Source organism: Lissotriton helveticus, chromosome 1_2 (genome assembly GCF_964261635.1).
Source record: "Lissotriton helveticus chromosome 1_2, aLisHel1.1, whole genome shotgun sequence".
In the NCBI taxonomy this organism is placed as follows: Eukaryota; Metazoa; Chordata; class Amphibia; order Caudata; family Salamandridae; genus Lissotriton; species Lissotriton helveticus.
This window is the reverse complement of record NC_136058.1, coordinates 104,919,891-104,944,591: the sequence shown is the minus strand read 5'-3', so window position 1 is coordinate 104,944,591 and position 24,701 is coordinate 104,919,891. Positions and strand designations below refer to the sequence as shown.

The 24,701-nt window shown below is 51.6% G+C and overlaps 1 protein-coding gene across 8 annotated transcripts in view; it reads left to right on the top strand.

Annotated features, from left to right (window-relative positions):
- PATJ (PATJ crumbs cell polarity complex component) overlaps positions 1-24,701 on the top strand; it is a 1,530,963-nt gene that overhangs the window by 1,349,842 nt on the left and 156,420 nt on the right. For all 8 annotated transcript variants that reach the window (XM_078669616.1, XM_078669595.1, XM_078669605.1 and 5 more), the window contains one exon: positions 22,270-22,392. In XM_078669616.1, the coding sequence (XP_078525742.1) occupies positions 22,270-22,392 (123 nt within the window). The remainder of the gene's footprint in view (positions 1-22,269; positions 22,393-24,701) is intronic.

Genomic DNA, 24,701 nt, shown 5'->3' with positions numbered 1-24,701 from the left:
CAATGGAACCTGGCCTTTCTGAAGTTCTCCCCTTTGAGCCTATGAATAGCTGTCCTCTTGACAATAAATACAGTCTTTCTAGAGGCCATTACACTAGCCAGGAGGGTTAGTGAACTGATGGCACTCTCTGTACACCCTCCATACTCTACCTTTGTTCCAGATAAACTGGTCGTAAGAACACATGCCTCTCTCCTGTCGGAAGTTGAGACATATTTCGCACATCGGCCAGACCACCACACTGCCGACCTTCTTTGCTCTGCCTCACCCTTCCAAAGAGAAGTCAAGACTCCACTGCCTGGACACAAAAATAGTGTTATCTTTCTAAATTGATCGTGCCAAAGAGCATAGGGTGGACGATCAACTCTTCATTGGGTTGGGGCGTGGCCAAGCCGGAGATCAAGATGGTCGCTCGTCTTTGAGGCTCCTCGGAACGACGTGGCCTATTCGCGATATCCCTACCTCCAACAGCGTCCTTTGCCCTGGGAACAGCACCAAACTGCAGCGGAGCGGGTCAGGAACTGGACAGGACCCTTGCTGACATGGGCTAAGTGTGATTTGTGGCGAATCGAGGAGTTGCAGCATGGAGCGGGCGGAACACAAGATGGCGGCCCCATCAGAATGAACGGCATCGGGAGACTCGGCTGAGACCTGAAATTGCTGCTGGGGTGCGATGAGTCTGCGGGCTGCGTTCGAAACGACGATCTCCGGTGCGGTGCTTGTGTACTCAGGAGGTCCGTTTGGCCTCCTAGCCTCTTGTGCGCTGTACTTCCACGGATGGGGGCTGCGGCGTTGGTTAGGGACAGGGTCTGCACTCCCGCTGTGACTGTGCCAGGCGTGATCCCACCGCAGCGCCCGACGGGCCCCCCCCTCTCATCTTTAGTCGTGCTCCTGCTCCGCCGCGGCCTGCGCGGCTCCCCTCCACACCTCCTCCTCCAGTGGTGCGCGGCCTCACCGCCTACGCCGCTTTGCACGTCTTCTTGCTGCACTTGTTGCCTGCGACCTTCCCCACCTTGGGCCCACATCCAGATCGTGTCCATCCAGCCAAGTCGCATGGCTAACTACTCCCTGAATTGCAAGCCTGCTGTTTGAGAAGCATGCTGGTTCTGGCCATCTTTAATGATGAAAAAACAACAGTTGTAAAAGGGTCCCAGGGGAGAGAAGTTTAAAGACCTACAAGCACCCTATCCCCTAATCTAGCTAATGAAACAACAAACGGGGGTACTAGTGGTCTATAAGGGCTAATGAGATTGAAGATTACTCAAGAAATGTTGTGTGCTTGTATGAGGACTACTAGGTGAAGAAACAAAAACCCATCAGCCCACCCATTGGCGGAGCTTCATCATTTGGGATTTTTGTGTAGACTGGTATCCACCAAGTACCTTGCTTGAGGAGATTGCAAGGGAAATCCTGGCAATGGATCCACCAGTGATGAGCAGCCAAAAGAATGTTGTAGAAAAGGGCTGTGGGAAAACAAAGTGTTGCAGTGCTCAAAAGAAGTTGTATAGTGGTGATGTGATGTTAAAATTGACTATCACGGTGCCAAACAAGGAACTTTATTAAGAGGGCCACCATGATGGCAAAATTAAAAGCAGAGTGTTGATAGCATTGCAAACAAATATTGCTATCCAATGGTCAGTGTGCTGGTCAACATGTTTCAGCCATTAATGGCTTTCTTCAGGACCTATATTTATCACTACTGCAACTGTGAAAACAAAAGTGAACTCAATTGCCCCAAATACCATGCAAAATAAAATATAACATACCATAAAGTGATTCTAAATGGTAAGCGTTGAAGTCATGGTTGGAGGGGATCTTCTCCCAAGTTCTGCTTGGGAGTAGCCTCACCTTGCCTGGCACTCGCTCAGGAAAAAGAGGCCCCGCTCTGTCCGTCGGTACCTCCAACCCCTACTGAGCTGAGGGGAAGGTCACCGCCTACGCCGCTTTGCACGTCTTCTTGCTGCACTTGTTGCCTGCGACCTTCCCCACCTTAGGCTCACACTCCTGGCGCTGCCAATGGGCGCTGCCTTGTCCATCCAGCCAAGTCGCATGGCTAACTACTCCCTGAATTGCAAGCCTGCTGTTTGAGAAGCATGCTGGTTCTGGCCATCTTTAATGGCGCACATCCCAACAAGGAGTGCTGTATGCACAAAACTCGCCTCCGTCCACGCACTGCAGCGACTAGGACGCCTGCTTGCTTCACGCTCATGGGACACCGCTGGGAGGCCGCCTTGTTCATAGTTTTGCAGCCTCATACGCTGCGCTGAGTTGCATATCTGGGCCCTTCCCGGGAGCTTGACCATTGCTGGACCAGTGCACCGGTTGCCCATCTGCGATCGCTGTCAACACCGGGCTCTACTCGGTTGCGTCCGGCCGTCTTGATCCCTCTGTGGCCTCGCCCGGACTAAGTGCTGATATAGGGCCGGTCTGACACCCGGTGGAGAGACTTGCGGAATGGGCTGCAAGGATCCTAAGCAATGGCTGCTCCCTTTCGAAAAGGTCTCTGGCACGACCCAAGACCCCACTGATACCATGGTTGAGGGTGGCCAGAAAAATGCCACTCCGGAAGGGAACGCCACTCAGCTGGGTTCGCTGCTGCAGGAAATGAGAGCTAGTTTACGAGCTTTAGATGTGCAGTTGGACGCCCTAGACAAGCACATGGCGGAGCTGGGGTCTAAGGTACACGCCCATGACCGGAGGCTTTATGCGGTGGAATCTCGCACTTCTGACCTGGAAGACGGGGCGTCACAATCCTTGAAGAGGTTCGATAGAATGGAACGCATCCTCAAAGAAGTGGCGGTCAAGAATGAGGATTTGGAGGCACGCAGCCATCGCAACAACGTGCGCATCCTAGGTGTCCCGGAGTCTACATCCACTGGGCGCATGGACACGTTGGAAACCATCCTAATAGACCTGTTTGGAGAGAGGCCTTTACAGCTGGCTTTGTGATCGAACGCACACATAGAACATTGGGGCCGCGGCCTAACCCCGGGTGTCCACCTAGACCCATAATAGCGAGGGTCATGAAATTTAGGGACAGTGACACTGCTCTCCAGCTGGCGAGGGAGCGGGGTGAGTCTTTGTGGCAGGGCTCCAAGCTATCCTTCTACCCAGACTTCACCATGATGGTGCAAGAGGTGCGGCGAAAATTCACCGGAGTCAAGGCGACGCTAAGGAACTTAAAACTGAAATATGGTATGCTGTAGCCTGCCCGGTTGCACGTCGAGGTGAATGGACGCTCTTGTGTGTTTGATAACCCCACCGAGGTACAGGAATTCTGTCATAAGCACAAGATAAACAACCGGCGCCCTCCCAAAGTTGACAGATTGCCCCCTTCGTAAGCTGGTTCAGATGCCAGCATGGAACTTTTTTCGGGAGCTGGGCACGACTGACTTGGTTTCCTGCCTTTGTTCCATATGATGTCTTCAGCTTTGCAGGGACTTCGTGAACTCATTGTTTTGATGCTATATGTGCACGGCCACACCGTTATTGGGGGCGTTGCCACCACCCCACATGGTGTTCACCTTAAGATTGTTGTGTGACTTCCGCAAGTATTACCTATGGTTATTTTTCTGCATTGCAGAGGAACTTTTGTTTTTTGCACTATCATTCGTTCACAATGGTTATGCCTCTCTGGTTGGGAGGGGAGGCTAGGTGGGGGGAGAGGGGCATGGGAGGGACGATGTTTAGTTGCACTGGGACCTTTTTCTATGCACAGATTTCCGATTGTGATGAGTTTGCGAGGGCGATTTTCTGTCTTTATCCACCCACATTTCCCCCATGACTCAGATAGGGCATAATGCTGGCCCCTCAGAAGTCATTTTGGCTTCCTGGATTGTGCGCGGTTGGAATAACACTAGAAAAAAGAGACAGGTAACCCTGTACCTGCTGCGTCATAGAGTGGACGTGGCGTTCCTACAGGAAACTCATTTATCCCCCACAGGTCAGTCCTGATTTGCCGCCAGCTGGGGCGCACATAGATACTTTGCAAACTACAGCAGCTATGCAAGGGGCACAGCTATCCTCATTCATAAGCGACTTCCATTCCATTTGAACTCTGTCTTGCATGATAGTGCAGGTAGATATGTTATTGTACTGGGCGCTCTGCTGGGTTGTAAATTAGCCTTTGTTTGTATATATGGTCCCAATGTCGATTCCTCAGATTTTTATTACTCCCTACTCGCCAAACTGGCACAACTAGGCTCGGTCCCCATTGTGTTGGGGGGTGATTTTATCATCGTGCAGGAACTACTGAGTGATTCCACATCTAGAGCCCCAGACCCCAAGCCACGTGCGAGGAAGGCACTGAGATCGCTTTGCGACCATTTCTCCCTAGTCGACATTGGTAGGAAGCTCAGTCCTCTCCACACTGACTTTACACACTACATACTACTATAATACGTGGACCAGATTGTATTACTGGCTGGTTTCCCCCAGATTTAGTCAACTGGTGCCAAACGTTTAATAGGCTCCCGCGAACATTCTCAGACCACTCCCTAGTACTGTTGACATTGAGGATGTCGCTAACGGAGGGTTATGAGCGACAGTGGAGGTTTCCCAGCCGCGCGCTTGAGGATGATGTATTTCGGGAGGAGCTGCGGGAGGCGATAGAGGATTACTTCACCCTTAACACTGGCTCAGTGGACACTGCGGCAATGCTGTGGGAGGGATTTAAGGCCTACATGAGGGGAGTGTGCATATCCAAAAATGCCAGTGTTCTACGAGATATACGCGCCACATTTGCCGAGATGGAGCGGGAGTTGGGATCGTTAGACACTGCATTGCTCCAAGCGCCTGGGCTGGGCCTGGACGAGCGTAGGCTCTCCCTCCTAGCAGATTTCAGGGACAACGCTGAGAGGGAGGTACTTCACATGGGGAAATACCACAATGCTAGGATATATGGCGAGGGTGAGAGACCGGGTCGCCTGCTTGCTCAAATGGTCAGGCCCCCTTATAGTAAATCTTGCATCTCTGAATTGCGGTCTACTCTGGGACAACACCTAACAGACCCATTAGACATCCAGGGGGAATTCCTTTCATATTTCAAGGCTTTATACACCACTAAACATGGCACTGACACAACAGAACAAGAGATTATCTGTCCGAGGTTGCATTGGTGTTCCTTGAAAAGTTCATGCAGGACTTCCTGGCAGTCCCAATAACCGAGGACAGCATAGATGAGGCGATATCAGCGTTGAAGAGCTTCTCCGCACCGGGACTTGATGGCTTCACAGCAGATTTTTATAAGGCCTATAGAGACTTGCTGATTCCCCAGCTCCTTGCCATGTATGCAGAGGCACTGGAACAGCAGATATTACCTCCTACCCTGCGTGAGGCTGTTATTATTTTACTCCCCAAGCCTGGTAAGGACCCGCTATTGTGTGGCTCCTACCGTCCATTAACTCTTCTCAACCTTGACTACAAAAGTCTGGCAAAAGCGTTGGCCTGCCGGCTGTCCCTATTAATGGAGTCCATAATCTCCCCTGCCCAGTCTGGATGCATACCACACCGGTCAACGGCGTTCAATCTACGCACGTTGTTCAATACCTTACACAGAATCTACCCCGACATCCCAGCTGCGGCCTTCCTACTGGATACGCAAAAGGCATTTGATTCCCTTGAATGGCCTTTCATTTTGTCCATCAGGCAGCGCATGGGGATGCCATTCGGCTTCATCGCCACTACCGCTCTGCTGTACAGTAAGCCGACAATCTGAAAGAAACAGGTTAGTATTAGATTCCTTACCTTAGAATATCCCCAGGCGTCAGTCTGGATCCGGAAACTTTTGCGTAGCAGTACCCCTGCGCGTCGGTAGGCGTCGTCTGCAGGCGTCCCCTGCGGCTCCGCGTCCGTCGTTGGCGTCGTGCGCCGTGATGACGTCGCTGGAGTATATAGACGCCGCCTCCGCGCGCTGACGTCAGTTCTTCTTTTTTCCGCGCCAGTTAGCGCAGATCCGAAGAGCAGTACTCCGGTCTTTTGACCAAAGTTTTTGATTACTATCTAACTCTTAAGGTGCCGGTAGGATGCCCGGTTTTAAGAATTGTGACGGGTGTGACCGCACGATGTCGGTCACGGACCACCACCGACTCTGCCTCCGGTGCCTGGGCGCGGACCACGACGTGGACTCCTGCGTCGACTGCCGGGCCTTGACGAGTAAGGCTAGACGGGAGCGGTCCCGCAAGCTACTCGAGCTGCGGGTTTCGGACCCGCGTCGAGAGCGGTCCCGGTCCGGCCGGAGGTCGAGGGAGCGGTCGAGGGAACGGTCGCGGAGCCACCACGAGCGCTCCGGAAGTCGTCACCATTCCTCTGGTTCCTCAGGTAAGAGACACAAGAAGTCGGGGCGTCGTCATCGTACCCCCGACTCCCCCCGACGCTGGCGCGATGCGGCCGGGGGTTCGGGTGGCCTCACCCCCGCGGCTCCGCGTGGGTCGCCGGCGCTGCCTGCTCCATACCCGACGGTCCCTGGGCAAGGCGCGTCGCGCGAGGAGATAGAGGAGTTCCTCATGGCCATGAGGACACTGTCTCCTCCGACGGGGCCTACGGCGCCTGCGGGCCCGGTGGTCCCGTCCGGGGGCCCGAGCGGTTCGGGTGCTCCTGCCCCGACGCCGTCGGGTGCTCCGACGCCGCCGGCGGCTCCGGCCCCGGCGCCGCTGGGCCCTTCAGGTTCGACGCCGGCTGATCCGCCGGCCTCTCCGGTGCCGATTCCATCGGGGCAACCCATGGTGCCGCCTCCGCGCGGCGCCGGGACTCCGACGCCGGCTCCGGCCGGCGTCGGGGCTCCGGCGCCGGCTCCGGGCGGCGCCATCCCCATTCCTTCTCCTACTCCGGACGCGGAGTCGGACCGGCGTCGTCCGACGCCGAGTCCGGCGCCGATGGGGCCCATTGACTCCGAGGAGCCGGTCTACATCGTTGTAGGAAGGTAGATCCCTGACTATGGTTGCCCCCAACTTTTTGCCTGTTGTTTTGCTGGTTTTCTGACTTAGTTGACCTGGGGCCCTGCTATTCAGGACCCCAGGCCTACTGCTCTCTCTGTAAAATGGATTCCATGTACCTTAGGTACATATCTAATTGGATACTGAGTCACCTTATCAGCCCCTGTACAGTGTACCTTAGGTACCCAGGGCATAGGTGTACCTAGGGCCTACCAGGGGCTGCAGCATGTATTATGCCACCCCTGGCTGGCCATCCAAATCTGACACAACTGGCTGCTTGACAGCTGGGGCAAGGTGGTGTAATCACCCTTTGCTTTAGATATAGTATACCTATATCTAACCCTAAAAATGGACACACAGATCTCCTATCAGTCACTCCTATGGCACGCCCGACGACGTCACTGCTGCTGGTCTGGTTGCTCCAGACTGGCTCTTGCTCCCTTCCAGAAGAGGAGCACCCCGGACCCTCCTGGTCCACTCAAGACGCCATTTTGAGTCCACCGCGTGGGCTTGAATTAGCCAAGGCTTTGTTGCCCAATCCTGGGTTCTTCGACGCCGACAGCTTCATCCATCGTGGGACAGCTCGCCTCTCCATCCTGGTCGCCGACAACGCCTCCTGGTTCGTGAGATCTGCAGAGTACAGCGTCGCCCACTCACCTAGTCGAGGTGACTACCATCCGGTGCCCTCCTGGTGCCCACTGACTACTGGCTAGTAGTCACGAACTTGGTCCCCTCTGCTTTCAGGTGTCATCCATCTTCAAGATCCAGGCTTGGATCAACTCGAACTCTCTTCACTGGTCGCCTGCCAGCATCTTTCTTCCAGGCTCCTGGTTCGTCGACGAGGATTCCCGACGTCTTTTGAGACCTATGCAGCTGCAGCCCCTGGGCTAGGTAACTTCGGCATTTCGGTGCCCCAGCATAGCCTCACTATCCAAGGGTCAGGATCCACTGTCGTTTTCTCCCTACCAGGTCGGGTTCGCCCGTGAACACTAACTTTAACTTTACTAGCTATCATAGACTTTGTCCCGCATCCCGCGTGAGAGTGCACACTCTGCACCCGAGTCCCCTGGGTCTCCTAGAAGTAATCTAACGATTCTATAGTCAAGTCCTAGCGATTCCAAAGCCTATTAGTACTGTACTTACCTGCTAGTAATTTCGCATTCCACTTTTAGAGTATATGGTTTTTCGTGCCCCTCGGGCATTTGTATATACTGTGCTAACTTAAGTATTTTCGTAAGAGTTTTGTTGTGTGCCTAGCACCCTGTCCTCATAAAGAGTACAGGGTTGTTGTGATTCTAATAAATACACTGTTTATTTTCATAACACTTGTGTGGTGTCCTTTCACTGGGTGTTCAAGGGGTAATGTGATGGTAAAACAGCTGGCTTAACACGCCCTCTAGAGTCTTAGCCTTAGACTGCTCGTATCCATGCTACTAGGATAGCTGGTCTATAAGGTTGACTTACAACCAATCATCAATAAGGGTTGTTTGGACTGATATATAGTGATCACTAGAATAGTGAGCACTGCACATCAGGCCAACTTCTCACATTGGTGAGCAGCGGTTGGGATTTGAGCTTGCTGTTGTTTTACCACACATATCCTAAGAATATCTTGTGAAAGATCACATAAGTACTAAAGGTACATATAACTTAGCTTAGAATACTCTGAGTTCTACTGAACCAGCTGTTGTAGCTCCTAGGGCCTAGCACACCCTAAACTACAACTCTAGCAAGGGATCAGTAGGCAAACATATAGTGTAGGTAAGTGCACCACTTACACCTCACTAGAAAAGCATGTCTACCCATGGAGAGTCTTCAGAGACTCCCCTTGTGGTTATTGACCCTCCACAGGTCACTTCAAGATATGCAGCTCTCAGTTTCCAGGAGATGAGACAAGTGTGTACCTCCAGGAAACTGAAACAGGGGTCTAACCCCACCATTCCCTTTTTAATAGGTCTCTTAGAGACTTATGATGCGAGAAAGATTTCTCAACTAGATGGGAATATGCCAGCCTTAGAGGGTACCTCTGGGGATCCAGACCTCCCCAACACTGCCAATGCAGTTGAGGAGGAGGATCAAGAGGAACTCTCTGGGGACGAGGTAGACAAAGGTCTTGAGGTAGTCAGAAGGCTAACTAGGGCCAACTTAGACTTGCTTGGGCTAGGATCTGGGGGACCCCCAGTACTGACCCTAAGTAGGCCTAACCTTGGAGTTAGGAGAGATAGATCTCTTTCTAGGGACTCCAATAGATCTCTGCACTCTAATGCCTCTTCTCAGAGGAGAAGGAACTCTCCCCAGAGGAGATTGACTTCCCCTCAGAGAATGGAGCATGAAGCTAGGATGAGACAGGCTACTCTGAGGATTGAAAGGGAAGAACTTGCCCTGGCCAAAGAAAAGCTTGCCTTTGCTAGAGAGCAGCAGATGAGTGGGTTAGCTCCCACTGGTGGCAGCAATCTCCCAAGAGAAAAAGAGAAGGGTTTAGATACTAAACACCTGACAAAGATAGTGCCCCCCTTTAAGCAAGGGGATGACATCCAGAAATGGATGGCTGCTCTGGAGAGGGCCTGCACTGTGCAGTGCATTCCCCAGAGTCAGTGGGCAGCTATACTGTGGCTCTCCTTTGATGGTAAAGGTAGAGATAAGCTCCTCACTACAAGAGTGGAGGATGCTAATGATTACCAGGTCCTGAAAAATGCACTGGTTGATGGGTTTGGTTTAACCACTGAGCAGTACAGGTTGCTGTTCAGAGACACCCAGAAAACTCAGTCTCAGGACTGGTCTGACTTTGTTGATTGTGCCACTAAGGCTTTGGAAGGCTGGCTACTGGGTAGCAAGGTTACTGACTTCACAGGATTATATAATCTTATTATGAGAGAGCAAGTCTTAAATAATTGTCAGAACCAGTTATTACACCAGCACCTGGTAGACTCTGATCTGACCTCTCCACAAGAATTGGGTAAGAGGGCAGACAAATGGGTCAGAACCAGGATTAGGCCCAAGAACCAAGGTGGTGACCAGAAAAAGGAATCAACCAAGCCTCAAGAGAAGGGTGGGAATAAATCTCCAGATCAAACCACATCAGGCCCCCAAAAATCCTCTGAGGGGGGTGGGTCCCAGAATCCTTCTAATAACCAGAAGAAACCTTATTGTTATCCCTGTAAACAGGTGGGTCATTTGAAAACTGACAGCAGTTGCCCAAAGAATAACAATAAGGAGAACATACCCCCAAGTAACATTCCCAAACCTCCTGTTACTACTAGTAGTAATCCCCCAGGTGGTGGGAGTGCCCCCAAGAATTTGGGTGCATTTACTTTGGGAGTTCCTGGGGACTCTGGCCTAACCAGGTCCCCAAACTCAGATACTCTTGTCTGTGAGACTGGCATGGGGTTTGCCAACTTCACAACTTGTCCCAACACTTTGGGCAAGTACAGACAGGAGCCCCTCATCAATGGAATGAAAGTTGAGGCCTATAGGGATACAGGGGCTAGCATCACCATGGTGACTGAGAGTCTAGTCCCCTCAAGGCAACTTTTACCTGGTGCCACATACCAGGTGGTAAACATTGATGGAGTGAAGAAAACTCATCCCATGGCAGTAGTAAATCTCAGCTGGGGAAGTGTCACTGGCCCCAAGAGAGTGGCAGTGTCATCCAACTTGCCTGTAGATTGCCTACTGGGGAATGATTTAGAGACCTCAGCCTGGGCTGAGGTAGAGCAAGAAACCCATTCTAAAATGGTAAACTTCCATGGTAAGGTTAGTGGAGCAGTGGTAGCCACAGCCCCAGTCCAAGATGTCCTCCCTGAACAGGTCAGGAGGGCTGTGCCAGTCACAGCCCAATCTCTGACTACTTCCTTCCCAGAACAGGTTGTAAAGGCTGTGATGGTCACAGCCCACACCCAAACTGAGCCCCCTCCTGAAAAGGTTGGGAGAGTTGTGATGGCCACAGCTCAAACTCAGACAGATGATAGTGTTGTGAAGCCTGAAACTATGGATCACTCCACTCAGACAGAGAGCATTGAGGAGGAAGAGAAATCTCCCTCCCGCCAGACTTTAGGAAAGGATCAGCCTCCTCAGGGAACTGATCTGACCCCTTGTGAAGGAACTGCCCCAGAGGTAGTCAGGCCTAGCCTGGCAGAGCCCCTGATGTCAGTGGACCCTTCCAAGGTGGGACCCAGTCTGGAGCAGGTAACCTGCCCCTCTCTACCCTGCCTCAGTCAGCCCAGGGCTGTAGAGGTCAGGGAGGCCAGTGTTGGACCCCAAAGGGCCCCCTGTCCAAAAGAATTCCCCAATCAGCAGATTAAGGGCACTGAAGCTAGTAGTCCTAGCCAAGTGAAAATAAAATCAACTCCTGAGGGATCCCCCTTAAATTTAGCTAGGGACCTCCCACAGATGGACACTGTTGGGCACAGCCAAACCTGGGACCTGAGGGCCGCAAACCTGACCTGTCCCTCCAGTAAGCCAAACAGAGGGACACAACCTCCAGCTGTAGGTAGCCAGAGGTTGACCCTGAGAGCCCAAAACAACTCAGTCTTGGAAAGAAAGGCCTCTATGGTGGAAACTGATTGGAGGAAGCTGAGCCCAAAATTAGTGGAGCCTCACTTCAGTACTCCATTCCAGCACCAGCCTTTTCCTTTGCCAAAACACACCACAGGTAGAGATTCCCTATGGTGGAGACCCTCAGATACCCTTAGGGTGAGGGATTGCTTAGTGGACCATGAGATAGGGGGTAACCATGCCAGTGCTGGTACTTCCTTATATGGCCACTCAGGCAATATAGGCTTACCTGGCAAGGATAGCCTTATCTCCTTTCGTTTGGGGGGGGGGGGTTATGTAGGAAGGTAGATCCCTGACTATGGTTGCCCCCAACTTTTTGCCTGGTGTTTTGCTGGTTTTCTGACTTAGTTGACCTGGGGCCCTGCTATTCAGGACCCCAGGCCTACTGCTCTCTCTGTAAAATGGATTCCATGTACCTTAGGTACATATCTAATTGGATACTGAGTCACCTTATCAGTCCCTGTACAGTGTACCTTAGGTACCCAGGGCATAGGTGTACCTAGGGCCTACCAGGGGCTGCAGCATGTATTATGCCACCCCTGGCTGGCCATCCAAATCTGACACAACTGGCTGCTTGACAGCTGGGGCAAGGTGGTGTAATCACCCTTTGCTTTAGATATAGTATACCTATATCTAACCCTAAAAATGGACACACAGATCTCCTATCAGTCACTCCTATGGCAGGCCTTGACAATCCTGGAGACAGAGTGCTTGGAATCGTGTGAGATAGTGCTCTGGCATGAGCTGAGCCTGTCTGCGGCTTTTGGGATCCATCCCTTAGCCGTTTCCATGATATCGCATACCATATACTCTTAAGAGCATTATAATCCTCGCGGTTATATGCCAACTCTGGTATCGCTTTATCAAAACATATCGAGTAAGGTGTCATACGAATTGGAATACTAACCCCTCGCCAATTCTGGCGACGGGGTTAGCATTCCACCCTTCTAGAGGGACACGACATGGATGTAACCTGTAAACCCGGTTAAAGTCGGACAGAGCCTTAGCATCCACAAAATGGATGCTGCCACCGAGACACAAGTCTGCCCTCCTGCTGCTGGGAGTCCTCCCAGAGCAGGAGGCAAGGACAAAGGGTTTCCTGCCAGGGGCGGTGCCAGCACCGTCCCAGACAGGGTTTTGTGTATTCCAGGTAGGCAGGGCTACAGAGGAAGGTGACTGCAAGTGGCACCCCGGTGCTCACTGTGCATAGGCCGGCTTGAACCAGTTCCAGGGGCACACCAGCCCCTGAGCTGGGGAAAGCCCGCCAAAGGAGAGGGGTGTAACCACCCCCCTCCTGGTCCCACCCATAGGGCAGGACTTAGTCGCGTGCCAGCCCCCTTTTCCAAGATAAAGGTAGGAGCAGGCCCCCTTCCAAATTAGATCATCTTTGGAATCAAGACACGACTTTCTGCGAAAGGACTTCAAGATTTCCTTCTTCAAGATTCTCCCTTGTGACTAAGGAGTAGTCACCCTGCATCCGCAGGCACCAACGCAAGAACACTGCGGTCTGCTGTAAGTCCTTCCTCCGGAATCCGACTGCCCAGCTCGACAAGACCCGGCTTCCCTGGCACCTCCGACCTCTACTCACCTCTACAGCCAAGCTGAGAACCGTGAGTGCGACGAGACCTCAAGGGACCGACTATTGCCAAGACTGCACGACTTCTGCACAGCAAGCCCGCCGAGTAATCTCCTGGCGAGTGCTTTGGGGTCCGAGAAGTCCCGACCCTGAGCAGCTCCAGCACCGAAGATCAGCCCCCCAGCATCTCCACGATCGGCGTGGGGCCCTTCTGCTTTTTGCTGCTCACCGCGTTGTTTGGCTACTAGCCCGCTGGCTGGTGGCCTTCTGAACGACGCCCGACGACATCACTGCTGCTGGTCTGGTTGCTCCAGACTGGCTCTTGCTCCCTTCCAGAAGAGGAGCACCCCGGACCCTCCTGGTCCACTCAAGACGCCATTTTGAGTCCACCGCGTGGGCTTGAATTAGCCAAGGCTTTGTTGCCCAATCCTGGGTTCTTCGACGCCGACAGCTTCATCCATCGTGGGACAGCTCGCCTCTCCATCCTGGTCGCCGACAACGCCTCCTGGTCCGTGAGATCTGCAGAGTACAGCGTCGCCCACTCACCTAGTCGAGGTGACTACCATCCGGTGCCCTCCTGGTGCCCACTGACTACTGGCTAGTAGTCACGAACTTGGTCCCCTCTGCTTTCAGGTGTCATCCATCTTCAAGATCCAGGCTTGGATCAACTCGAACTCTCTTCACTGGTCGCCTGCCAGCATCTTTCTTCCAGGCTCCTGGTTCGTCGACGAGGATTCCCGACGTCTTTTGAGACCTATGCAGCTGCAGCCCCTGGGCTAGGTAACTTCGGCATTTCGGTGCCCCAGCATAGCCTCACTATCCAAGGGTCAGGATCCACTGTCGTTTTCTCCCTACCAGGTCGGGTTCGCCCGTGAACACTAACTTTAACTTTACTAGCTATCATAGACTTTGTCCCGCATCCCGCGTGAGAGTGCACACTCTGCACCCGAGTCCCCTGGGTCTCCTAGAAGTAATCTAACGATTCTATAGTCAAGTCCTAGCGATTCCAAAGCCTATTAGTACTGTACTTACCTGCTAGTAATTTCGCATTCCACTTTTAGAGTATATGGTTTTTTGTGCCCCTCGGGCATTTGTATATACTGTGCTAACTTAAGTATTTTCGTAGGAGTTTTGTTGTGTGCCTAGCACCCTGTCCTCATAAAGAGTACAGGGTTGTTGTGATTCTAATAAAAAATCTGTTTATTTTCATAACACTTGTGTGGTGTCCTTTCACTGGGTGTTCAAGGGGTAATGTGATGGTAAAACAGCTGGCTTAACACGCCCTCTAGAGTCTTAGCCTTAGACTGCTCGTATCCATGCTACTAGGATAGCTGGTCTATAAGGTTGACTTACAACCAATCATCAATAAGGGTTGTTTGGACTGATATATAGTGATCACTAGAATAGTGAGCACTGCACATCAGGCCAACTTCTCACAATCGTTGACTCTGAATATGGTGAGGATGCAGATTATGGAGAGGGTTGGGAGGGGTCTGAGGACCCTCTGTCACGCGAGTGTCAGTACGACGTGGACTGGACAGGTGACTTGGGTGACGCCAGTGGTCTGGACGACTCTCCTAACCCTGGCTTTGTCTCGCCTCCTACTGTGGCTTCGGAGGCTGGGGCTGCTTATTCAGTGGTGTTGATGAGGGCTGCCAAGGCTTTACGCCTTGAGCTCCCCGTCGCGGTCGTGAGGCCTAACATCCTCACTGAGGTCTTCAAACCGCAGTCATGCCCACAGGAGCCACTGCTGCCGTTCAATGAAGCCTTGACAGACGTTCTTTTGGGCACGTGGTCCAGGCCCGCTTCAGGTTCGCCTGTTGATAGGAACATTGCCAGACGCCACCGTCCGTGTCCGGACGACCCCAAGTTCCTGTCCACCCATCCCACCCCTGAGAGTCTGGTGATCCAGGCCTCTACTTCCCAGACCGCATTTCCGTCGGCCCCGCCCGACCGGGAATCAAAGAGGTACGACCAGTATGGGAAGAAGGTCTTCTCGTCCCTGAGTTTGGGACTGCGGTCTTGCAACACCTCGTGCCTCTTGGGCCGCTACACCCACTCTCTGTGGGATACGGTCGCGGAGTGTCTGCCAGAATGCCCGCAGGGGGTACGGGCGAAGCTCGGCAAGGCTATGATTGAAGGCCGAGATGCAGCACGATATTCCATCAGGTGTGGTCTTGATACGACCGACTCGCTGGGCAGAGCGATGTCCACGACGGTGGCGATTCGTCGCCACGCCTGGCTGAGATCCGCCAACTTTTAGGCGGATGTCCAAAATACTTTGATGGACATGCCGTTCGATGGCAGTCGCTTGTTTGGCGACAAAGCGGACCACGCGCTGGAGCGCTTCAAGGACTCCAGGGTCACAGCCAAGTCCTTGGGTCTCTCGACCCAGCGCCAGGAAACGGGTTCGTTTCGCTCCTTTCGTGGCCACGGAAGGGGCGGTCCCACACGTGCTGCCAGCCACGCACCGCAGAATACTTCTCAACGCAGTGGCGGCCGTGGATTCCGCCGTGGAGGCGGTCGGGGACAACGGCGAGGTCAGGCCACACCTCCCCCCGCAGCATCAGCCTCCAAATCCTCCTAGTCCGAGCTTTCAGGCCCATGTGACGCCAGTGGGTTGCAGGGTTCGCCATCACCACTCCCGCTGGCGCACCATCACATCGGACAGGTGGGTGCTGCAGCTCGTCCGAAGGGGCTACTCCCTCCCCTTCGAGAGCACTCCTCCAGCCATGCCACCGCAGAACCACCGTGTGTCGGGGGACCACTTGACACTTCTGCAGGAGGAAGTTACGGCCCTCTTGGCCAAGGGGGCCATCAAGCGCGTTCCTGGGCCAGAAGTAGGGTGTGGTTGCTATTCCCACTACATTCTGGTACCCAAGACGGACAAGGGGGGCCTGCGTCCTATCTTGGATCTACGGAACGTCAACGGCTTCCTCCGGAAGGAGAAGTTCAAGATGTTGACTTTGGCTCAGGTCTTGGCTGCTCTAGACCCGCAAGACTGGATGGTGGCGTTGGACTTGCAGGATGCGTATTTTCACATCCCCGTCCTGCCGGCCCACCGGCGTTACCTGCGGTTCACAGTAGGCCACGAGCACTTTCAGTTTATCGTGCTCCCATTCGGCCTTACCAGCGCCCCACGGGTGTTCACGAAAGTGATGGCGGTGGTCGCAGCTCATCTGCGCCGGTTAGGGGTTTCAGTCTTCCCCTACCTCGACGACTGGTTGTTGAAGGCGGGCTCGCCCCAGACAGTCGTCCACCACCTTCAGATGACGGCAGACCTCCTGCACGAGCTGGGGTTTTCCATCAATGTGCCGAAATCACACCTGTGTCCCTCTCAAAAGCTCCTTTTCATCGGAGCGGTTCTCGACTCGGCGCAGTTTCGGGTTTATCCTCCGGAACGGCGGGTCCGGGATATACAGGCTTTGATTCCCATCTTTCAGCCGTTATCCCGGGTTTCGGTCAGGTTGACGCTGCGGCTGCTGGGGCTGATGGCTTCCTGCATCCTTCTGGTGCATCACGCCCGGTGGCGGATGCGGGCTCTGCAGTGGGACCTGAAGTTTCAGTGGGCCCAGCATCAAGGCAACCTATCCGACCATGTCCTGATCTCGGAGGGCTCTGCGAGACAGTTGCAGTGGTGGCTTACGGACCGCGATTGGGTCAGAGGCAGATCCCTCTCCCTTCCCCAACCGGAGCACGTAGTTGTGACGGACGCGTCCCTCCAGGGCTGGGGAGGCCACTTGGGAGAGGCGGAGATCAGAGGCATCTGGTCTCCGGCGGAGTCCCGGCTCCATATCAACATGTTGGAGATGCGGGCGATTCGCCTAGCACTGAAGGCATTCCTCCCCTTTGTCAACGGGAGTGTAGTGCAGGTGTTCACGGACAACACCACCGCCATGTGGTACTGCAACAAGCAGGGCGGAGTGGGGTCGTGGACCCTTTGCCAGGAGGCTCTGCGTCTCTGGCAATGGCTGGAACGTCAGGGCGTGACTCTGACGGTTCAACACCTGGCAGGTTTTCTGAACGCCAGGGCGGACGAACTCAGCCGTCGGTGCTCGGTGGATCACGAATGGCGTCTGAACTCGGACGTGGCGAAAGGCCTCTTTCTGCAATGGGGAGAGCCTTGGTTAGATCTATTCGCCACAGAAGAGAACGCGCAATGTCATCAGTTCTGCGCGTTGGAGTTTCCAAGACGGCACTCGCACGGCGACGTCTTTCGGCGCGAGTGGAGCTGCGGTCTGTTGTACGCCTTTCCGCCTATACCACTTCTGCCCAGAGTGCTGAAGAAGATCAGGCGCGACCGGGCCCAAGTTATCCTTGTGGCTCCGGACTGGGCTCGAAGGTACTGGTATCCCGAGCTACTCAGCATGTCAGTCGGTCCCTCGATCCGCCTGCCCCTTCGGGAGGACCTTCTGTCGCAGCAGCAGGGGACGGTCCTCCACCCGAACCTGTCCAGTCTCCACCTCCATGCGTGGAGATTGAGCGGCGACAGTTGAGGCCATTTGACTTGCCTCCTGAAGTCTGTGATGTGATTCTGGCAGCCAGGCGTCCCTCCACAAAGTCGGTATACGCCTGCCGGTGGAACAGATTTGTGGCATGGTGCACAGCAAAGGCTGTGGACCCTCTCTCTGCCCCTCTTTCCGAGGTTCTCCTCTTTCTTCTCTCTCTTGCCCAGCAGGGCTCTGCTCTGGGCACTATCAAGGGCTACCTTTCTGCCCTTTCGGCCTTTCTAAGGCTGCCTGATCAACCTTCTTTGTTCAAGTCCCCTATTGTAACTAGATTCTTGAAGGGCATCACGCACATGTATCCACCTGTTCCGTTCGTGATGCCTCAGTGGGACTTGAACCTGGTTCTGACCTTCTTGATGTGCGCTCCCTTTGAGCCACTTCATTCCTGTCCTCTCCGTCTCCTGACTTTAAAGACGGCCTTCCTGGTTGCCATCACCTCTGCCAGGAGAGTGAGTGAGCTCCAGGCTCTTTCGGTCAAACCTCCTTTCCTGTCCATTCATCCAGACAAGGTGGTTTTACGAACTAGACCTTCTTTCCTGCCCAAAGTAGTCTCTGCTTTTCACATCGGGCAGTCCATCACCCTCCCCTCCTTCTTCCCGCCTCCGCATCCATCAAAGGATGAAGAGCGGCTCCATCGTCTGGACCCAAAACGTGCGCTTTCATTTTATATGGATCGCACACGCCAGTTCCGGGTGGATGACCAACTGTTTGTTGGCTACGTGGGTGCGAAGAAGGGACGGGCGGTACATAAACGGACCATCTCTCGGTGGGTCGTTCTGTGCATCAAAGCGTGCTACTCTTTGGCTCGGAAGGAGCCTCCTGTTGGGCTGAGAGCCCATTCCACCTCGGGCCACGGCGGCTACTACTGCCCTGGGCCGGGTAGTCCCTTTGCAGGACATTTGCCAGGCGGCTACGTGGGCCTCGCTGCACACCTTTGCGAGGCACTACTGCCTGGACAGTCAAGTCCGGAGGGATGGCTTCTTTGGCCGTTCGGTCCTCCAGGACTTTCTGGTGTAGGTTTGTATTGATTCGCAGACCCACCACCGGGGTTGGTATTGCTGGGGTATCTATTCTAAGGTAAGGAATCTAATACTAACCTGTTTCTTTCAGATGAACAAGTTACTTACCTTCGGTAACAATATATCTGTAAGAAACAGTAGTTAGTATTAGATTCCTTACCGCCCCACCCATCCTCCCCGTTCTGCGAACTGATACCTAGGGTTAAGGACATCCCTTTCAGGGCCCTAGTTTCAAATGGCACCAGTGTTGGTTCTCACGTGGCTCTGCGTGTTCTGGCGCGGAAAAGCTATGTGCAATGAACTGACGTCAGCGCGCGGAGGCGGCGTCTATATACTCCAGCGACGTCATCACGACGCCAACGACGGACGCGGAGCTGCAGGGGACGCCTGCAGACGACGCCTACCGACGCGCAGGGGTACTGCTACGCAAAAGTTTCCGGATCCAGACTGACGCCTGGGGATATTCTAAGGTAAGGAATCTAATACTAACTACTGTTTCTTACAGATATATCGTTACCGAAGGTAAGTAACTTGTTCGCTCGGCTCAGATTGAATGGTTCGTTGTCCCCCTCTTTCCCACTTTCCCGCGGCACCAGACAGGGCTGTCCACTACCTCCACTGTTGTTCATCCTAGCCATGGACCCCCTTATCAGGCACTTTCAGGAAAAACAATTACACAGAGGATTGCAGTTTCATACAGGTCTACTGTTAGTCTCCTTGTACGCTGATGACACTTTTTTATATGTCCACGACCCACGGATTAACCTAGACCCCCTCATTCGTGAGATATTGCGGTTTGGGGTGTATTCCGGATTAGGAATCAACTGGCGCAAATCTGTAATTTTCTCTCTCACTTCTGGCACGGTCAGATGGGATCTTGAGTTTTCTCTGGAGTTGAATACTAACTCGGTCAGGTATTTAGAGTACCGAACAGATCATTCGTCGTAATTACCGGACGGCTGTTTATAAATAAAGACTCGAGAAATGGCTTCAACTTCCCCTGTCCATGGCAGGGCGGGTATCGCTAAGTAAAATGATCGTGCTGCTTACATTTTTATATTTATTCCAAAACATCCCTATCCTGCTCACGAAAAAATTATTTTTGACTCTACAGCCTGATTTGATAAGACTGGTGGGGGGGGGGGGGGTGGACACCCTAGAGTTAACTTGAGAGTGATGACTCTCCCCTGTGACAGAGGCGGGCTTGAGATACCTGATCTTGGGCTGTACTACTTAGCTGCGCAAATGCAGCTTCGCTCAGGCATGGAATCACCCTGACACCAGAATCCCATACCTCCGACCGGAATCAGACCTAGTCCTTCCGGACGCACTTGCGGCAATTTTACCGAGGGGCTTCCCGAGAGACCCCAAAGATATCCAGCCCACCTCGACTACCAGTTGGGCTTGGGACCAACTGCGGCATATCACGCACACTCCACTACTCTATTCCTCGGATCTCCCTCTCCCAAACCCTAAATTGTCCCCCATAACTAACGAAAAGTTGGTACAGAAGACATGCCTCAAATTTGACATCGTGAGGTTGGGAGACCTATTCCTGAGTGGACATATCTTTTACCCGGATGATGAGGCCCTCTTCCCTGATGCCACCTTCATGGACAGGTTCGTCCTTACACTTAATCGCTCAGCCCTGCAGGCTACCTTTCCAGACTACCCTTTAGAACCCCCTTCCTTTCCCCAACTATCTACGGTCATTGGCAGCAAAAAAGGGGTGCACATTGTGTCCCATCTCTACAAGTCATACGCAGCTATTATGCTGGTCAACTAGGACAAGGCACGCAAAATCTGGGAGGAAGACTTGGGTGGTCCGCTTTCAGACGAACAATGGGATGCCTGCTGTATGGTCACCGATAGGATCTCCCTCAACAGCAGACATGAACTGCTGCACTTTAAGTTTCTGCGTAGGATGTACATTACCCCGGCCAGGCTGCATAGAATAGACCCTGCTAGGACACATCACTGCACTAGGTGCCGCTCCCCAAATGCCGATTTCGCCCACTTGGCTTGGACTTGTCCGACCGTGCAAGCATATTGGGTGGCCATTCATGGGAAAGTTAGTGAAATGGTTAGGTGCCAATGTCCCCGTTGCCCAAGATTGCATTGCTGGGATACGTTGTACAGTTCCCGCTGGCTGTGCGCATGTTTGTCGCTATTTGTTTGCTCCAGGCCAAAAGGGAGTTGGCGATACACTGGGGTGGCAGGGCGACTCCCTCGGTGAAGGGTTGGCTAAAGAGTATGGCATCTTGCTGTACGAACAGCGAGCTTTATGCAACAATGCTCCCCCCCTCCTCCAGGCCCAAAGATATATGAGGGCCCTTCAGGGCGTATTTGCAAGCCCGGCAACAGACCCCCTCTGCGCCAGCAGATCATGGAATAGTTCCAGTCAGAGTGGGCTAGGTTGACACTTAGGGAATAACATGAATCACCTCCCTGGAGGGTTGACAGCTCCGTAATTACAGCTAAGATGTGTACAGTCCTCATGTGTGTTTTTTTACTTTTGTTCAGTATGTAAACGAAATGTATTGAATATTGATGTATGGAGGACTTGAGGAACTTACGTTGGGGCGGCATGTAAACACCACAATATTGTTGAAAATGTCATGGGAAAGATATATTTATGCCTGCTGGAATTTGTCACATTGGTCTTCTCTGATCCCAGTGCTCTATTGTAACTGAAAATGCTAAATAAAGTTTATAAAACCCAAAAAACTCTTCATTGGGTTTGTCTGGGCAAAGAAAGGAAAAGCTGTGCAGACATTGACGATTTCCAGATGTATTATGCTCTGCAATAAAATCTACGTGTTGGCCAAGAAGCAACCCCCTGAGGGATTGTGGCCTTATTCCGCCAAGGCTGTGACCACTGCGTTAGCTCGCTGAATCCTCAACCTGAATGTTTGTCAGGCTCCGACATGGGTATCTCTGCTCATGTTTACCAAGCACTACTGCATGGACTGTAAGGTCCATCGTGATGGGCACTTTGCTCGTTTAGACCTCCAGGATTTCCTAGTCTTAATCTGTTTGCAGACCCCCCTCCTGCTGGAAGGAATAGCTTGGGTACCTATTCTAACATAATGAATGTGCGGCTGGAAGTCTCTATTAGATGAACAAGAGACTTGCCTTCAGTAAAGCCTTATCTGGTAGAGACTCTATCTAGCCACAGATTCCTTACCAGCCCTCCCAACCTCCCTCCTTCTGCGAACAGATTTCTCCATCTAGAGTGTTACTTGTAGGTCCTTAGTGTCTGCACACTGGACTATCAGTGTTCTGCTGTAGCTCCATACTTCTGGCTAAAACATTTTGCAAAAAGAAACTAATATCAGCGCGCTGGGGTGGTGCCTAAATAGGCCCACGCTTGTCACTTCTGGCGTGGACGATGCAGTCGATGTGGAGCTATTCGATACCACCTACTGGTGCGCAGACGTACTGGCCAAGATTTTCCAGGTCTGGTGTGACACCTGGTGAATATTCTAAGGTAAGGAATATGTGGCTAGTTAGAGCCTCTACTAGATAAGTTGTTACAGGAGATAAGTAACGTGTGTATGTGTGTGTGTGTGCGCAAACAATAAATTGATACCTTAATTTGAATATTTAAATCATAGATAAATATAATATTTCTTGTGAAGCAGCATGTTGGCAATGGCACTAACATATGTTCTCATTGACAGGGACTCAACGATGCTCTGGGTATCAGTATAGCTGGTGGAAAAGGAAGCCCTCTGGGGGATATACCTATCTTTATTGCCATGATTCAAGCAAGCGGAGTGGCAGCTCGCACGCATAGACTCAAAGTAGGTCAAATATAATGATGCTGTAAAACTTGAGCAGGAACCAACGTCTTGTGTTTATTTTCATTTGTAGTGCAGTATACTTTAATGCTACAGTTATGTCACTTACAGGGTTATTCAGATATCTAAATTGTTGCGTGATGCAATCCAATTAGAACATTATCACTTTATCAGCCTAACCTATAATGAAACAGTTCAGTACAAATCAAAAGTGCAATTCCTTGTGTAGCATGAATACCAGGCTCCAGCTCACATTTTGACCTCTTGAGACCATGTGCATACCTGTATGTTGAATTTATGAACATGGTAATTTACTATGAATCTACTATACATGAGACAGAACCATTTTTACCTCAAAATGCAAAGAAAAGAAAATACAACGTCCCTTTCAAATGATTAATATAATGTGCAACTACTAGCTTATACGAAGAGTCCATTTACAAATCGTGGTTGCAAATAGTGCAACGAATTTTGAGAGGGAGGGTCTTTTTTTGCTAATTGATCTATGGACTATTACGTCGGTTTGCAATATCACACTTTACGGAGGGTCACAGAAGGACAATCATATTGAAAAATAATTATGCCAGTTACAATCTGCCATCTCTTGGTATTGGCTACAAACACAGGGATGGTGGCCTGCATGGGACAGCAGACCACCACCCATCTGTTTCCATTCTCAAATGCGATTTCGTTGCTTTCTTTTTTTTCTAAAGCAGCCCGTGTTCCTCAAAGAAACTTGTGCTGTTTTAAAAAAATAAGTTTCCTGTTTGTAAAAACTTCAGGGATAGCAGGCAGTAGTCCCCTGGACAAAGAAACAGAAGAGGGGCCCTGAGAACACTGGTTCTGGGGGAAATTCAAATCCATGTGGTGCATTGTTTATGTATATTTTTTGTATAATGTCCTTTGTTTTGTTATGTAGTTGCTAGTGTCCTATTGATGCATTATTGTCATTTAGTTTTGGTCTCTCTGTTAGTTAGTTAGTCTTCTGGACCCACTGCCTCCACGCCCAGAGGCTGGTAACACGATTCCCAAAGGGATCCCTTCCCCTTTGCAAATCACTAACTGTATCCTTTGGTAACTGGTCATCAGTTTGCATCTGAAATTGCAGTCACAAATCATTGAAACTTAACATACCAAAACACACTTTAGAAGAAACACAGTTTCCAAATTGGAATTTGGTATGGGTCATAAAACTCATTTTATGAGTCGGAAGATGAGTCGGGAAAACTTTGTACATTAGGAAAAGGTGTATTGCATTTGCAAACAGTGATGTTGCTAATTGCAGAATGTTACTTGCAGAATACATTTGTACCTCTGCCCCTCATAGTCTCCAAGTTGCTGTGACGCATGCCGTGGGGCATATCACTCCCTAAGTGTGCTTGCCCCAACTTCTGTGTAGCTGAGTTACAGAGATTCCCACAGCTCAGTGTTTCTCACTGAGTAGTAATGCTGCTCCCCTGAGTTTCAAAGACAAAGGTTGAAAGTGTGTAGAATGCGGCATGGTGCAAGCCAGCTCACTAAGGGCTCTAGTTTCATCTGGTGAGTCCGTATTGTTGTCACAGGTGGATAGTGAGATAAAGAACTAGCAGAAGACAGAACAAGTAATCATGAACACATTGGGCAAACAGGGAATGGAGGTTATCTGAATGAGAGAGATGAGATGCAGAGCAGATAGTCAATCAATAAGGAGGATGTTGACCCAATCCAAAGATGGGACAAAAAACACTGACAAGTTAAAGCAATTGGAAAGGGTTTTCAGGGACGGAAATTTGTTCCCACTTCATTTGAAGTGCAGACGTTCTAAATATACCTCTGCTGGAATGCTGACACATGACTCCAGGATCTTGTTGATATTATATGTGAGCTGTAAATCTGAATCATAATAAAACCATTGCGAGGAAATGGGTTTCTCCAGTATTAGGGGTGTCTTTTATAGATTCACATGCCTGAATCATTCCCCGTCGTCGGAGTAGGAGTCCCACGGTATATAAAAAAGCAATAAAATGCCATAAAATATATAGCAAATATCAGAAATACCAAACCAGGAAGTAAGTAGCACCAGCTACAGCAGAAAAAACTCCCATACTCGTGACTATCCAAGTCATTATGTGTTAGTCCAAACTGCAGCCAATCAGGCGACAGCACCCACCAGAATGTTCTCCCCAGAGGCTCAGGCTCTCAGATTTTCTACCGCACGTCGTGTGAAGGGAGTCTCCCTGAGCTCTGCTCAGTTTTTTCTTCTACATCATTGTTTCTTCAAGTTTTTTCAGATGTCTACTTCTAAATCCCTGTTCAGGGCCTGTGATTCTTGT